Source organism: Bos mutus, chromosome 13 (genome assembly GCF_027580195.1).
Source record: "Bos mutus isolate GX-2022 chromosome 13, NWIPB_WYAK_1.1, whole genome shotgun sequence".
Taxonomy (NCBI): Eukaryota; Metazoa; Chordata; class Mammalia; order Artiodactyla; family Bovidae; genus Bos; species Bos mutus.
In genome coordinates this window covers 49378394-49393165 of record NC_091629.1, presented here as the reverse complement: position 1 = coordinate 49393165, position 14772 = coordinate 49378394, and the positions used below count along the sequence as shown (strand labels likewise).

At 41.1% G+C, this 14772-nt stretch overlaps 1 protein-coding gene across 3 annotated transcripts in view; it reads right to left on the bottom strand.

The window, feature by feature from the left end:
- PHF20 (PHD finger protein 20) overlaps positions 1-14772 on the bottom strand; it is a 127631-nt gene that overhangs the window by 21625 nt on the left and 91234 nt on the right. For all 3 annotated transcript variants that reach the window (XM_005900040.3, XM_070381655.1, XM_070381656.1), the window contains 3 exons: positions 7737-7835; positions 6605-6769; positions 5334-5512 (listed from right to left, as the gene is read on the bottom strand). In XM_005900040.3, coding sequence (XP_005900102.2) covers positions 5334-5512; positions 6605-6769; positions 7737-7835 — 443 coding nt within the window. The remainder of the gene's footprint in view (positions 1-5333; positions 5513-6604; positions 6770-7736; positions 7836-14772) is intronic.

Below are 14772 nucleotides of genomic sequence, written 5' to 3'. Positions count from 1 at the left end.
AGCACAGAAAAACCACAATCATAATTCTTTTTAAGTTTATTAAAATTACAAAATAGCTATACTAGCAGATTGTTTTTATCTGAAGAGCAAAGATAAAAACAGTTTGATAATACTCTGTAGTGACAAGGGCACTGGTAAGGCTGTTCTTGGTACGTCAGTGAGTGAAAAGCCGCTCAGTCGTGTCCAACTCTTTGCAATCCTGTGGACTATACAGTCCATGGAATGTTCCAGGCCAGAATACTGGATTGGGCAACTGTTCACTTTTCCAGAGCGTCTTCCCAACCCAGGGATCGAACCCAGGTCTCCCACATTGCAGGTGGATTCTTTACCAGATGAGCCACCAGGGAAACCCAGGAATGCTGAAGTGGGTAGCCTATCCCTTCTCCAGTGGACCTTCTTCACCCAGGAATCAAACCGGGGTCTCCTGCATTGCAGGGGGATTCTTTACCAGCTGAGCTACCAGGGAAGCCCCTGGTACACCAGGGAGGGTTTCTAAAGTGTTGTTATGACAAATAATATATAACAGTATTTCTCAAAATAACAAAGGCCCACAAACTTTTGCCCAGAAACTCTAAACCTCAGTTTTACTCTTATTCTGGTGTTCTTGTTCCTGCTCAAACTGAGTCTTTTGTCTTGTACTGAAGATTTGGTTAGGTAGGCTCAAGGGGGAATAAAGGTGAGTTTCTGACAATTTTTTGAGGTCTTGTGAGATAAACAAGTCCATAAAAAAAAAAACCCTCAGTCTCACAGGTATACTTACACAAAATCATTCATTATACTGCTATTAAGACTAGGAACAATCTAAATGTCAATCAATAAGGGAAAGGTTAAATAAATGATTCGTTCATTGTTCAGCTATAAAAAAGACTGGGGAACCTTTCTGAGATCTGAAAATGGAAAGGTCTTCAACTTATATATTATTAAATGAAAAAAGATATTGAAAATACTATGTATTAAAATAACATGCGTTTAAATTTTTAAAAAGATGATTGCACAGCAAAGTAAATGATGTACTCAATGCCAGTTCACTTAATGCCACGTAAATTTAAAAACGGTTAGTCTAGTAAATTTAGCGATGTGGATAAACCAAGAGTCTGTGATACAGAGTCAGAGAGAGAAAAACAAATATCATATATGTGGTGTTGGAGAAGACTTTTGAGAGTCCCTAGGACTGCAAGGAAATCCAACCAGTCCATCCTAAAGGAGATCAGTCCTGAGTGTTCATTGGAAGGACTGATGTTGAAGCTGAAACTCCAATACTTCGGCCACCTGATGCGAAGAGCTGACTCATTCAAAAAGACCCTGATGCTGGGAAAGATTGAAAGTGGGAGGAGAAGGGGACAATGGAGGATGAGATGGTTGGATGTCATCACCAACTCAATGGACATGAGTTTGGATAAACTCTAGGAGTTGGTGATGGACAGGGAGGCCTGGCATGCTGCAGTCCACGGGGTCACAGGGTCAGAGACAACTGAGTGACTAAACTGAACTGAACTGAATGTATACATACGGAATCTAGAAAAATGGTCCTGATGAACCTATTTGCAAGGCAGGAACACAGACGCAGATGTACAGAACAACGTGCGGACACAGGGAGGAGAGGGTGGGATGAACTGGATATACTGCTATACCATGTGTAAAATACCACGTGTAAAACAGATAGCTAGTGGGAAGTGGCTATGTAGCACAGGAGCTCAGCTCAGTGCTGTGATGACCTAGAAGGGTGGGAAGAGGGTGGATGGGATGGAGGCTCAAGAGGGAGGGGATATATGTATACATATAGCTGATTCACGTCACTGTACAACAGAAACTAATATTATAAAGCAATTATATTCCAATTAAAAAAATTTAAAAAGACAGAAAACTTTATGTTATGTATATGTCCATGCTAAATTGCTTCAGTCATGTCCAACTCTTTTTGACCCTAATGACCATAGCTCACCAGGCTCCTCTGTCCATGGGATTCCCCAGGCAAGAATACTGGAGTGGGTTGCCACGTCCTCCTCCAGGGGATCTTCCCAACCCAAGGATCAAACCCCCGTCTCTCAGGTATCCTGCACTGGTATGCAGGTTCTTTATCACTAGCGCCACCTTGGATGTCCTATATTATATATATTTTAATCACAAAAAGAAAGGGAAAATGTGGAGAGAATACATGTATTACTGCTTATTTTGCCACTGAATGTTTCTGGAGTGATGCACAAGAACACAACGAAGACTGCCTCCAGGGAAAGCAAACAAGTTTTTATATGGGCTTCTTATTAAAGATGCTATACAATTTTCACCGGGGTTTGGCACCTAATGTTATATATTTGTTGCTCTAGGGCAAAGGTCAACAGACTATAGCCCACAGGCCAAATTCAGCTTAAGTCCTATTTTGGTAAATTAAGTATTCTACGAACATAACCATACTCATTCATTTTTTGGTACTACTTCTGGCTGCTTGGGGCAGAGCTGCGTAGTTGTGACAGAAACCAAGTGACCAAAGCCTAAAATATTTATTATCTGGTCCTTTAAGAAAAAGTTTGCCAAACCTGCCCTAGAGCAATTAAAATAATTCAAATATTAAATGAGTTTCTTGATGTTCATTTTTTATGTGGTACCCAGATTTCTCAAACATTCATGATTATTTAATAGGATTTTAACCTTCCAGTGATTTAAATTAGCACTGGTAAATAAAATCAAATAATAACATATGTGAGCAATACTGATACCAAATAATGAACAAGAAAACCATTTTCTCTAAAGGAATCTTCTACAGAACAAATTCTAAATGTATTCCATGACTGTGCAAATTACCAACGTAAGTTAAAATTTTAAGGAAAAAAATGACTTGAACTTTCCTAGACAATGAATACATTTAAAACTAGAGGAATACATTTTAAAGGTTTGAACTGTTCTTGTTCCTGCTGCTGCTGCTGCTGTTTAGTCACTAAGTTGTGTCTGACTCTTTGCTACCCCGTGGACTGCAGCCCGCCAGGCTCCCTGTCCATGGGATTTTCCAGACAAGAATACTGGAGTGGGTTGCCATTTCCTTCTCCAGGGCATCTTTCCAACCCAGTGATTGAACCCATATCCTCTGCTTGGCAGGCAGATTCTTGATCACTGAGCCACCTGGGAAGTCCCATTTGTTCCTATTAGCTTCCTTTAAATTTATGCCTTTTGCTGAAATTACTGAGTAGAAAAGGTACACTGCTCATGATGACAGATAAAGTCAGGAACTGTCCCTTTATAACACAAAGCCAGCTGGCAGCAAGTGAACACCAAGTATTCTACAGCAAAACCCACGGTGTTCTTAAGTGAGCTCATCACCACCACAATGCCAGAAAGCAAGCCACAGTGCTGAGCTGAGCTGGGGGGAAGCTGAGCTGGAAGTGGAGCCTAGGAAGCACAAAATGGACTCAGCCATGTAAAAGCTGGTATGGCCTCAATTTTCCAAACTTAGTTTCATAGCACAAAAATGGTACTTTAAGCTCTATCCCCCAAATACCCCATGATCCTTGCCACTTACAGAAAAGTCAATGGAGAAAGTACCATGGTGGATCAGAACTGCATCTCCTACACTGATGTGCTGGAAGAGCCTTGCCAGGAGAGGCCTTCATTACTCAACCACTAATGATTTCTGTGGACATATGAGGACCAAATCAGGCTTCCAATGCCCAGAACTGAGCACATGCCCAGAGAGACAGGATAAAAACTAACAATCTTCAACATACTTTTAAAACCAAATTTTAAAAAAAAAATCTACTTAAAAAAGGGGAGGGCGGTATGTTTCATGTTATATAAGTTTTTTAATTATATTCCACTGAGCTTCAGAGATTCTACACACAGGTTTTATAAAATGGTACTATTTCAAAAGAAAAAATAAAGCAAAAAATGCACACTCCAAGCTTAATGTTAAGACAACATATGTTAAGAGCCCATAACAGTACACCTAATTCTGTACTGTTAGGCTAACTAAGTATTATGCTGTCCTTTAAACAAAGCTTTTCTTCCTGTCTCCGATTAATTAAAGTGACTACATAGCCTGCTATTTAGGAAAAGTCGCCCACGCAATGGCCATGTTCATTAGGCCTGTCTCACAAAAAGAAGAAAACAACAGAGACACTGAAATGCTCTAAGTCAGCAACCAGCACACCACCCTGAATGCATATTAGACCTCACCGAAAGTGGCCATTTCTGAACTTCCAAGTAAAAATTATTCATTCTGAGCTTTCAAAACTACTTTTACCTGTTATACATTTTGGGGTTCTGTGAAAGAGTCTACATGGGCAAGGGGTTCTGATGCTGAAAAAGTCTGGAAACAACTGACCTAATGCATGGTGGTGGTTTAGTCGCCAAGTTATGTCCAACTTCTTGTGACCCATGGACTGTAGCCCACCAGGCTCCTTTGTCCATGGGATATTCCAGGCAAGAATACTGGAGTGGGTTGCCATTTCCTTCTCCAGGGGATCTTCCTGACCCAGGGAGCAAACCCGGGTCTCTTGTATTACAGCAGATTCTTTACTGACTGAGCCACCAGGGAAGCCTGACCTAATGCACACTACAGATCATAAATATCAGGAGCTACTGGAGACCATTCACGTACCTTAATTCCCAGAGGCTGCCATGAAGGCTATTCAAAGAGAAACTCCTAAAATAATTCTAACCCATGTATACATGACTTATGTAAAAAACTCAGGTTCCCTGAATACCCAGGGTATTTATGACAGTCCAGGGAGTCCACCAGGCAACAGTCACCTCCAGCACGACCGTGATTAAGAGCAAGAGAAGGGCAGAGGCAACCAGGTGCTAGCCAGTGACGGTCTCCCAGAGCAGGCAAGGAACTCCCCGGCATTCACCCTCGCCAGGAGACACATCCCAGAAATGGAGATGACAACTACAAATGCCAGGGAAATAAAGAGTAAGAAATAGACCACCATTTCATTAGGTCATAAAGAAAATCTGCCTTAGAGAGAAGATATGGGTCCATAGGAAGATCAAACTGCCCCTCCAGAGTGTTGGGTCCCTATTCAACTCCTCACTGTGTGACCACAGGCAAGGCCCTCCCCATTCACCAATGTCCAGCTGGCCTAAGCAGAGCATGAGAGATTTACACTCAACGATCCCTCAAGTCCTCTCTTATTCTATTAATAGGTTATTTATACCGGCCTGAGATGCAGAGAAAGCTGAATGAGTAAGCAAAGCTCAACCTAGTGCTGAAAATACTGCCTACCTGGGGCTTCTGACCTGACTTGTGATTCTTGCTGGCCTCGAATAGTAGCCCTTCAAAATTCCCACCAAGGACAAGTTTGTGTTTCTCTGGACCTGTGGCTCCTGGAAGCTCCACCTACCTGAATCATGAAGTCATTTTCCTCCTGAACCTCACAGATGCAGCGGACCACTTCAAAGTCATAACGGTCATCCCCATCAAGTTCCTCGTCTGGATTAGTGGTCACATCGATGTCTTGGCCATACTCCTCATCGCTCCAAAGAAAGCTCTCGGAAGAGGACTCACTCAGATTATCCTCTTCTACGAGGAAAGGGAAAACAACAGTCACAAAATAAAAAGATAATCAACCCTAGATCACCAAGACCTGTAAGAAATGACCTTACAGACCCTCTCCTCTGTGAACTTTCACAGAGCTGGGAAATACGAACTCCAATTGGTTCCTTGGGACTGTCATCTACTAATAGCCGAAACAATATCTGCTGCATGGCAGTAAACTGAGCTCCCTTTCCTCATTTTCCCGACATTGAAGCCCAAGGTAAGTAGCTGCTCAAGGTCACAGAGCTCAATGGCAAAGAAATTGCAAATCCCCATAAACCATACAGATCATCATCCCTAATGGCACAAACGTGTTCCTCAACCTCACCACAGCCACCCAGGACCTGGTTTACAGCAAAGTCTGTATCCACAGTCACCTTCAAAACTCTGTAAACCTTGGAGAATGAGGAAAGGGAAGATTCCAGGGATAGTCAGAACTAGAATATCTAGTCTGGGCTGCCTGATTAGTGATAATTACAGCTAACATTTACTGATCACTTATTCTGTACCAGACACTGTTGTAAGTACTTTACATATACTTATTAACTATTTTCAAACTCATGATCATCCTATAAGTTGCTGAAGATGGGGAAGCTTCAAGGTTGACTTGGATTTCCCCAAGAAACCAGGTTATATGCAGAGGCCACCAACAAGAAATGAAGGAAAACGGAGGCAGGTGTGCAAGGGAAAGAGGGATAATGAAATTGGTTATAGACACACTGGCTGAGGGGTACCTATGAGACATTCTATTAAGACCAAAGTTGGAGAGAAGGGCAATTCAGGAAAGGTATAGCTAATGGCCTATTTCATTTGATGTCTGTTTTTTTTTCAGCTGCTAACTCTTTTGCAACACCATGGACTGTAGCCTACCAGGCTCCTCTGTCCATGGGATTTTCCAGGCAAGAATACTGGAGTGAGTTGCCATTTTCTTCTCCATTTATTTGATGTACTTTTTATTTAAAAGATCTAACAATTACTTGCAGAAGGCCTGAGAGTAGACTACAATATCAACGTAAAGCCAGCATGCTCAGACTATAGTGTTGTACAAATGGTCAAGCCAGCAGGCAGCCTCCTTACCAGACACTTTCACTTTCCCTCTGTGGTTTCCAGACTCTGAGCCTTGGATCTGTGGGCTCATATGGACACCAGGCTTGTGTGAGGAACCACACTTGGTAACAGCAAATGTCTTAGGTGGAGAAGGTTCCTGGGGAGTGTCACTGACCTCCTCACTGCAAGGGCATTCTGGAAGAACAAGATCAAGAAGAAATTAGCACCCCCAGACATCACCAGGGCATTCCAGAATCAATACCATCCAACCAACAGCTCTGCTGGTCAAACAGCTCAAATCCTCAGGAGGAATTCAGCTACAAAAGGGTACAGGTTAATACTTACAGTTACCTCTAAGAACCTCAAAACCAAAGCCTTCCTCACCACCCTCTAAGCCAGAAGATGGTTTGAGAATAAAATGTGGCATTCCTTTAGCTCCCAAGACTGGAGCACTGATTTTCTTAAAAATCGGCATTTTTGTTGGAGCTAGACACATACTTTTAAAGAGATATATCCTTTCTTAAAAGGGTTCAGAAATGTACATTTAAGAGTTGTATGTGCACATAATTAGAGAACGAACTTACAGTTGCCCGGGGGAAGGAATGGGGAAAGCGTTAGGGAGTTTGAGATGGACATGTACACACTGCTATATTTAAAATGGGTAACCAAAGTCCTACTGTGTAGCACAGGGAACTCTGTTCATGTTATGTGGCAGCCTGGATGAGAAGGGAGTACAGGGGAGAATCGATACACGCATATGGCTGAGCCCCTTCGCTGTTCACCTGAAACTATCACCACATTGTTAATTGGCTATACACCAACACAAAATTAAAGTTTACAAATAAATATAATAAAAACTAAAAAAGAGCTGTGTATGCAAATAAATACAGTTATTCACCTGCATATCCTCTCCTACAATGATGCTTTCACTGTGATAGGGCGATGCTGGCCAAGGCAGCACGAGGGAGGGCTTTCTATACGCCAGTGCGGCCTTGAGGCACCCAGGGTAAGTGGGCTCTTCCCCTGTCACTGCCCATGCTAGGCTGATCCCACAAGCTCCATTATAGGCTTGCTGACCCTTCCTCTCCTCAGAGGCAGGACTATGAAGCAACCCCTCTTACCTGTAAGGAAACCCAAGTGAAATGCCCCGGGGAAAATTTACCAGGTTTGGTTTTCTTTTTCTTTTTCTTTTTCTTCTTTGGTTTCACCCTCACAAACTCTTTGAATTTCTTCTCTTTATTCTTCTCCTTGTCTTTTGCAGCTAGAATTAAATAGAAGCGTGTAAGTGTTGGAATTCTAACATTCTGTTTTCAATTCCAGGATATTTATGCTTAAGTAACTAAGAACTAAAATGGGCAGAAGAACACAGTTCCCGATTGGGTACTGCCTGGGAGGTCATCTTCCATCTCCCTCAGCACTCTGCTGCAGCCCCTTCTCTAAAGCCCCTTCTGAGTCTTTAGACTAGGGGCTGGCAAACTCTAGCCCACTGCTTGTTATTGGAAATAAGTTTTACTGAAATACACTATGCTCATTTGTTAAATGTTGACCGCGGCTGCTGCCATGCTTCAGTGACAGATGTGAGGAGTAAAAATAGAGATATTCTGGCCCTCAAAGCTGAAAATACTTATTGTCTGGTCTTTTACAGAAGAAGTTTGCCAACCTTACTTAGATCACTATTCCTGAACACTGGCTACATTTTGCAATCACCAAGAAAGATTTCAGAAAATGAATGCCCGGGTCCTACACACAAAGATTCTGATTTAACTGGTTTGAATCCTGAATGTCAGGATTTTGTTTGCTAGATGATGATGATGATTCTTCTTTTTCTTTTTCTCTTCTTTTTTCTTTAATAATTGAAGTACAATTCACACCATATAAAAATATCCATTTAAAAAGGAACAATTCACACCTTCCAAAAGCCACAACTCTTTTCACAGCAAAGTTTCTGAAGTTATCAACACTTCCTGCCAAACTTCTCAATTCAGTTTTCCTAATTCCCACCTAAAAATCTTCCCACCTACCACTCAACTGAAGCTGCAGTTTTCAAGTTATTAATAGCTTCACCATTGCAAAACTCCAGTTGTTTCTTCTTTCTTATCAAGCATTATCTGTAGCATTTCAAATAACTGCTCATGCTTTACTCTTTCAATGTTAAGACATGTTTAAACACACACATATCCTCTGACCCAGCCATCCCACTCCTGAGAGAAAGGATAACTTATGTCCACACTGAGACTTGTAGATGAATGCCCACAGCTTTAGTTGTAATCTCCCAAGCTGAAAACTGCCCAAATGTCCATTACCAGGTGAATGGACAAATAATTTGTGGTGTATTTATACAATGAAATACTTTCAACAATAAAAGTATAAATACGTTGCATATAAATAATATGCAACAACAAAAGTAAATACTTATAAGTGAAATAAGTATACTGAGTAAAAGGAGTCACATAAAATCTAGTGCATACTGCATGATTCCATGTATATAAAATTCTAGAAACTGAAAAACTAATCTCTAAAATATAAAGCAGAATAGTGACTACCTGGGGATGAGAGAGTGGGGAGGAATGGAAAAGAGGAATTAAAAGAGGGCACAAGGAAATTTTAAGAGATGATCGATAGGTTTACCATCTTACTGTGGTAATAACCAGGTACATATTTAAATTATACAATATAAATATATGCATAAATATATGCAGTCCACTGAACCACAACAAGTAAGCTTTAATAAAGCTGTAGGGAGGGGGGCGGGGCGGGGCTGAGAAGGAACGATCCAGCAGCATGTAGTACACAATACTGTGCAACCAGTTCTACCCTAGTTCCAAAACCTTCCCATCACTTCGGAGTAAAACCACTTCCCATTAAGCAGATTTTCCCCAAACCCTCAACCCTTGGCAACCAGCAATCTCCATCTTGCTCTGTGGATTCATCCATTCAGGGCATTTCATATACATACAATATGTGACCTTTTGTGTCTGGCTTCTTTAACTTAGCAAAATGTTTTCAAGGGCATCAGGGTTTTTAAAAATACTCTTCAAGTGACTCTGATGTGGAATCAAGATGGATCACAAAGCAAGTGTGGAACAGAGTGAACATCCAGATTCAACGGATTTTAACTGAGCACTTGTGTGCAACGATTGCAAGTATCTCATTCAATCCTGACAACCAACTGTGTATATCATTCCAGCTTTAAAGATGAGGAAACTGAAGCTTGGTGAGGCAGACACCAGCTTGATATCATAAAGACATTTAAAAACAGGTTCATCTGGCTGTCTAGCACCAAGTCAGCACTATCGCCCAAGCCCCTCTCCCAATCAGACATCCAGGAACTATCAGAGAAGACGGTGGGCTGCATCTCCCAGCTAGCAAGCCTAGCTCTACGGGCAGAAGTTAATCTACTGGCTAAAGAACACAGGACATTAGGGTCTCTAAGCTCCCTTCCTGTTAAAATACTCTGCAACTGGGGAACAAAGCTCAAAAACAAGAACTCTAGGAAAGACCTCAGTCTAATTTACAAAAATACTGTTTTTAAGATTAAGAAAATAGGGCCCAGGGACTTTCCTGATGGTCCAGTGGTTAGACTCTGCACTTTCACTGCAGGGGCGTGGGTTTGATCCCTGGTCTGGGAACTAGATTCCACACGCCTTGTGGTGTGGCCAAAAGCAAACAAAAATCAGGGCCCGAAGAAACAAGTTGACTTCGCCAACATCATGTAGTTGATTAGCAAAATATGGTTAAAAGTCTTCTAAATGAAAAAAAAAAGTCTTCTAAATGTCATAAAAGGTACCAAAAATACTTACTTTTCCTCTAATCCTGGGACCAGTCTTTCTCAGGAATAGAAACAAAACAACTCATTTCTGCAATGCCCACTAGAACTCATTCTATGCAGCCAGCATTACTTTAATACTAAAATCAGATAAAGACATTATAAGAAAGAAAATCTAAAGACCATTTTCTCTCATGAACATAAATGCAAAAATAATAGCAAATTGAATCCAACAATGTATAAAGAAAATTATGTACCACGACCAACTGGGATTTATGCCAGGTATAAAGGAAGGCTAGCTCAACAATTAATGTAGTCTATTGCTTTCCTCTATTTGTTCGCATTGTTCATTTAAAAAGGCCTTCTTAATCTCTCCCTGCTATTCTCTGGAACTCTGCATTCAGTTGGGGATATATTATCCCTACTTTCTTCAATATAAGCCTGAATTATGCAATAAGGAGCTGATGATCTGAGCCAGTCAGTTCCAGGTCTTGTTTTTGCTGACTGTATCGAGCTTTTCTATCTCCAGCTATAAAGAATATAATCAGTGTGATTTCAATATTGACCATTTGGTGATGTCCATGTGTAGAATTGTCTCCTGTGTTGTTGGAAGAGGGTGTTTGCTATGACCAGTGTGTTCTCCTGACAAGACTGTTAGCCTTTGCCCTGCTTCACTTTGTACTTTGAAGCCAAACTTGCGTGTTACTTCAGGCATTTCTTGACTTCCTACTTTTGTATTCCAATCCCCTAGGATGGAAAGAACATTTTTTTTTTTTTTTTTTTTTTTGTTAGTTTTAGTCTAGAAGGTCTTCTACATTTTCACAGAACCAGTCAACTTCAGCTTCTTCAGCATCAGTAGTTGGGGCACAGACTTGGATTACTGTGATGCTGAATGGTTTGTCTTGGAAATGAACTTAGTTCATTCTGTTGTTTTTGAGATTGCACCCAAGTACTGCATTTTGGACTCTTTTGTTGACTATGATGGCTGCTCCATTTCTTCTAAGGGATTCTTGTCCACAGTAGTAGATATAAAGGTCATCGGAATTAAATTCGCCCATTCCTGTCCATTTTAGTGCACTGATTACTAAGATGCCGATGTTCACTCTGGTCATCTTCTGCTTGACCATGTCCAGTTTACCCTGATTCTTGGACCTAACATTCCAGGTTTCTACGCAATACTGTTCTTTACAGCACTGGACTTCACTTTCACCACCAGATATATCCACAACTGAGTGTCATTTCCACTTTGGTCCAGGCACCTCATTCTTTCTACAGCTATTAGTAATTGTCCTCCACTCTTCTCCAGTAGCATAATGGACACCTTCCAACCCGGGGGGCTCATCTTCCAGTGTCATATCTTTTTGCCTCTTCATACTGTCCCTGGGGTTCTTGAGGCAACAATGTTGGAGTGGTTCACCATTTCCTCCTCCAGTGAACCATGTTTTGTCAGAACTCTTCACTATAACCCATCTGTCTTGTGTGGCCCTGCACGGCATGGCTCAAAGCTTCATTGAATTACACAAGCTCCTTCGCCACAAGAAAGCTGTGATCCATGAAGGGGATCAGTTTTCATTCCAATCCCAAAGAAGGGCAATGCCAAAGAATGTTTGCACTACTGTACAACTGCACTCTTTCCACATGCTATCAAGTTTATGCTCAAAATCCTCCAAGCTAAACTTGACCAGAATGTGAATCAAGAACTTCCAGATGTACAAGCTGGGTTTCGAAGAAGCAGAGGAACCAGAGATCAAATTGCCAACATTCATTGGATCATGGAGAAAGCAAGGGAATTCTAGAAAAATATCTACTTCTGCTAAAGCCTCTGACTGTGTGGATCACAACCAACTGGAAAATTCTTAAAGAGATGGGAGTATAAGACCATCATACATGTCTTCTGAGAAACCTATTTAAGGGTCAAGAAGCAACTGTTAGAATTGGACGTGGACAATGGACTGGTTCAAAATTGGAAAAGAATTGTGTCAAGCTGTATATTGTCACCCTGCTTATTTAACTTTTGTGTAGAGTACATTATTTGAAATGCCAGGCTAGATGAATCACAAACTGGAATCAAGATTGCTGGGAGAAATATCAACAACCTCAGATATGCAGATGATATCACTCTAATGGCAGAAAGTAAAGAGGAACTAAAGAGCCTCTTGATGCAGGTGAAAGAGGAAAGTGAAAAAGCTGGGTTGAAACTCAACAATCAGAAAACGAAGATCATGGCATCTGGTCCCATCACTTCATGGCAAATAGATGGGGAAACAATGGAAACAGTGGCAGATTTTCTTTCCCTGGGCTCCAAAATCACTATGGACAGTGACTGCAGCCATGAAATTAAAAGACACCTGCTCCTTGGAAGGAAAGCTATGACAAACCTAGACAGTGTATTAAAAGCAGAGATATCTCTTTGCCAACAAAGGTCCACATAGTCAAAGCTATGGTTTTCCCAGTGGTCATGTATGGATGTGAGTTGGACCATAAGGCTTAGCACCAAAGAACTGACGCTTTCGAACTGTGGTCCTGGAGAAGACTGTTGAGAGTCCCTTGGACAGCAAAGAGATCAAACTGGTCAATCCTAAAGGAAATGAACCCTGAATATTCATTGGAAGGATTGATGCTGAAGCTGAATCTCCAATACTCTGGCCACCTGATGGGAAGAGCCAACTCATTGGAAAAGACCCTGATGCTGGGAAAGATTGAAGGCAAGAGAAGGAGGAGCCAACAGAGGATGAGATGGTTAGATAGCATCGCCAACTCAAAGGACATGAATTTGAGTAAACTCCAGGAGACAGTGGAGGACAGAAGAATCTGGCATGCTGCAGTCCATGGGTCCCAAAGAACTGGACAATGTCCAACAACTAAACAACAACAACCATATCAACAGACTAAAAAAGAAAACTAATATATCAACTGATGCAGAAAAAGCATTTGACAAAATCCAGCACTCATTCATGATAAAAATTCTCAGAGAACTAGGAATAAAGGACATCTACTGATACAAAAAACGTACAGCTAACTTCATATTTATGTTGAGAACTGGATGTTTTCTCTTAAGATCAGGAACAAGGCAAGGATGTACCGTCTCAACACTCCTACTCACCATGGTACTAGACATCCTAGCTAGCACAATAAGACAAGAAAACAAGATAATATATAACACTGAAACGGGAGAAATAAAACAGTTTATGCTTTACCAGGATATTGGTCTTTACTATGAATTTGAGCAAATGATTGATGTGATTTGATGTACCTCCACCCACACACATATAAAAACTACTGCTCAGTCCAGTTCTTGATTTGTAAACTCAGGTTTTAATGACCTTCAAACTAAAGTAGCTGTATCCATTAGCTTAATGTAATGCTAACAGCATTAACCCAAACACTAGCAGATCTGGCTGAAGAGATACAACCTAAGTTCTGAATCCTCGAGAAGGAAAGGTACAAGCGTAGGGTATAAACTGCCAAATCCAGGGCATGCCCAGTTATGGGAATTCCTGTGGGTTTCTCTAGCAACAACATTTTTTGCATTTCACATTTTATAAAACAGCATTGCATCCTTTAGGGAACCCACAGGCTGTAAGAAAAAAGATGGGGAAGTTCATTCCATACAAGAGATTCCTGAAGACCCCACATTATTCAAATTCACATAATTCATGACTAATATTCCCAGAAAATAAAGGCATAAAGAACACACTTTCATTGGCCTACCAGCTTTGAAATCATATGGTTGATGAATTTTCTCAATTTGGTAGGATTTGCATTAATTCAAATTTTATACATAAGGCTTTTTATATTGCACAACTTCAAACTGATCAACCTCAATTTTGAACAAAATGCATCTATATCTTAACATGATTACCACTTTACAGAGGAGAAAGTGAAGTTCAGGGAAGATGCAAGATCATACAAATTAATATATAGAAAAGATGAACTCAGATACATGGGTCTGAGTTCTTGGGCCATGTGTGGGCCCTGGGCACTGTCCCTGAAATAGGAAATGAGCACAGAGTATGCCAACTGCTCTATAATTCAACGCCGCCACCACCCTTTCCTTGCCTAGCAGGATCTGCTGGGTGGACTTGCTGGGTGCAACAGACATTGCAGGTATAGCCCAGAATCTCTTCTACCCTTCCTTCTCTGTGCAGCATTTAAGGGTCTGGACAGGATTAACCTCAAACTCACTTAAATACATAAGAGTAATCCCATGCCTCTTGTCACAGTGATAGGCTTGGACAATCTGAGCCTTGGCCAACTGGTTCATAAGGCAGGTACAGGAATAAATTAATCAAACCCGAACTTGGGACTCTGGTCCAAAGTTTATAAAAAGGGTATGTTCTTACTTTACTGTTAGATTTGAATGAAGTGGCATGAAGCCTTAAATGCTACTGGCTTCCATCCTCTGACCACAAGGGTTTAATGTAAAAACAGC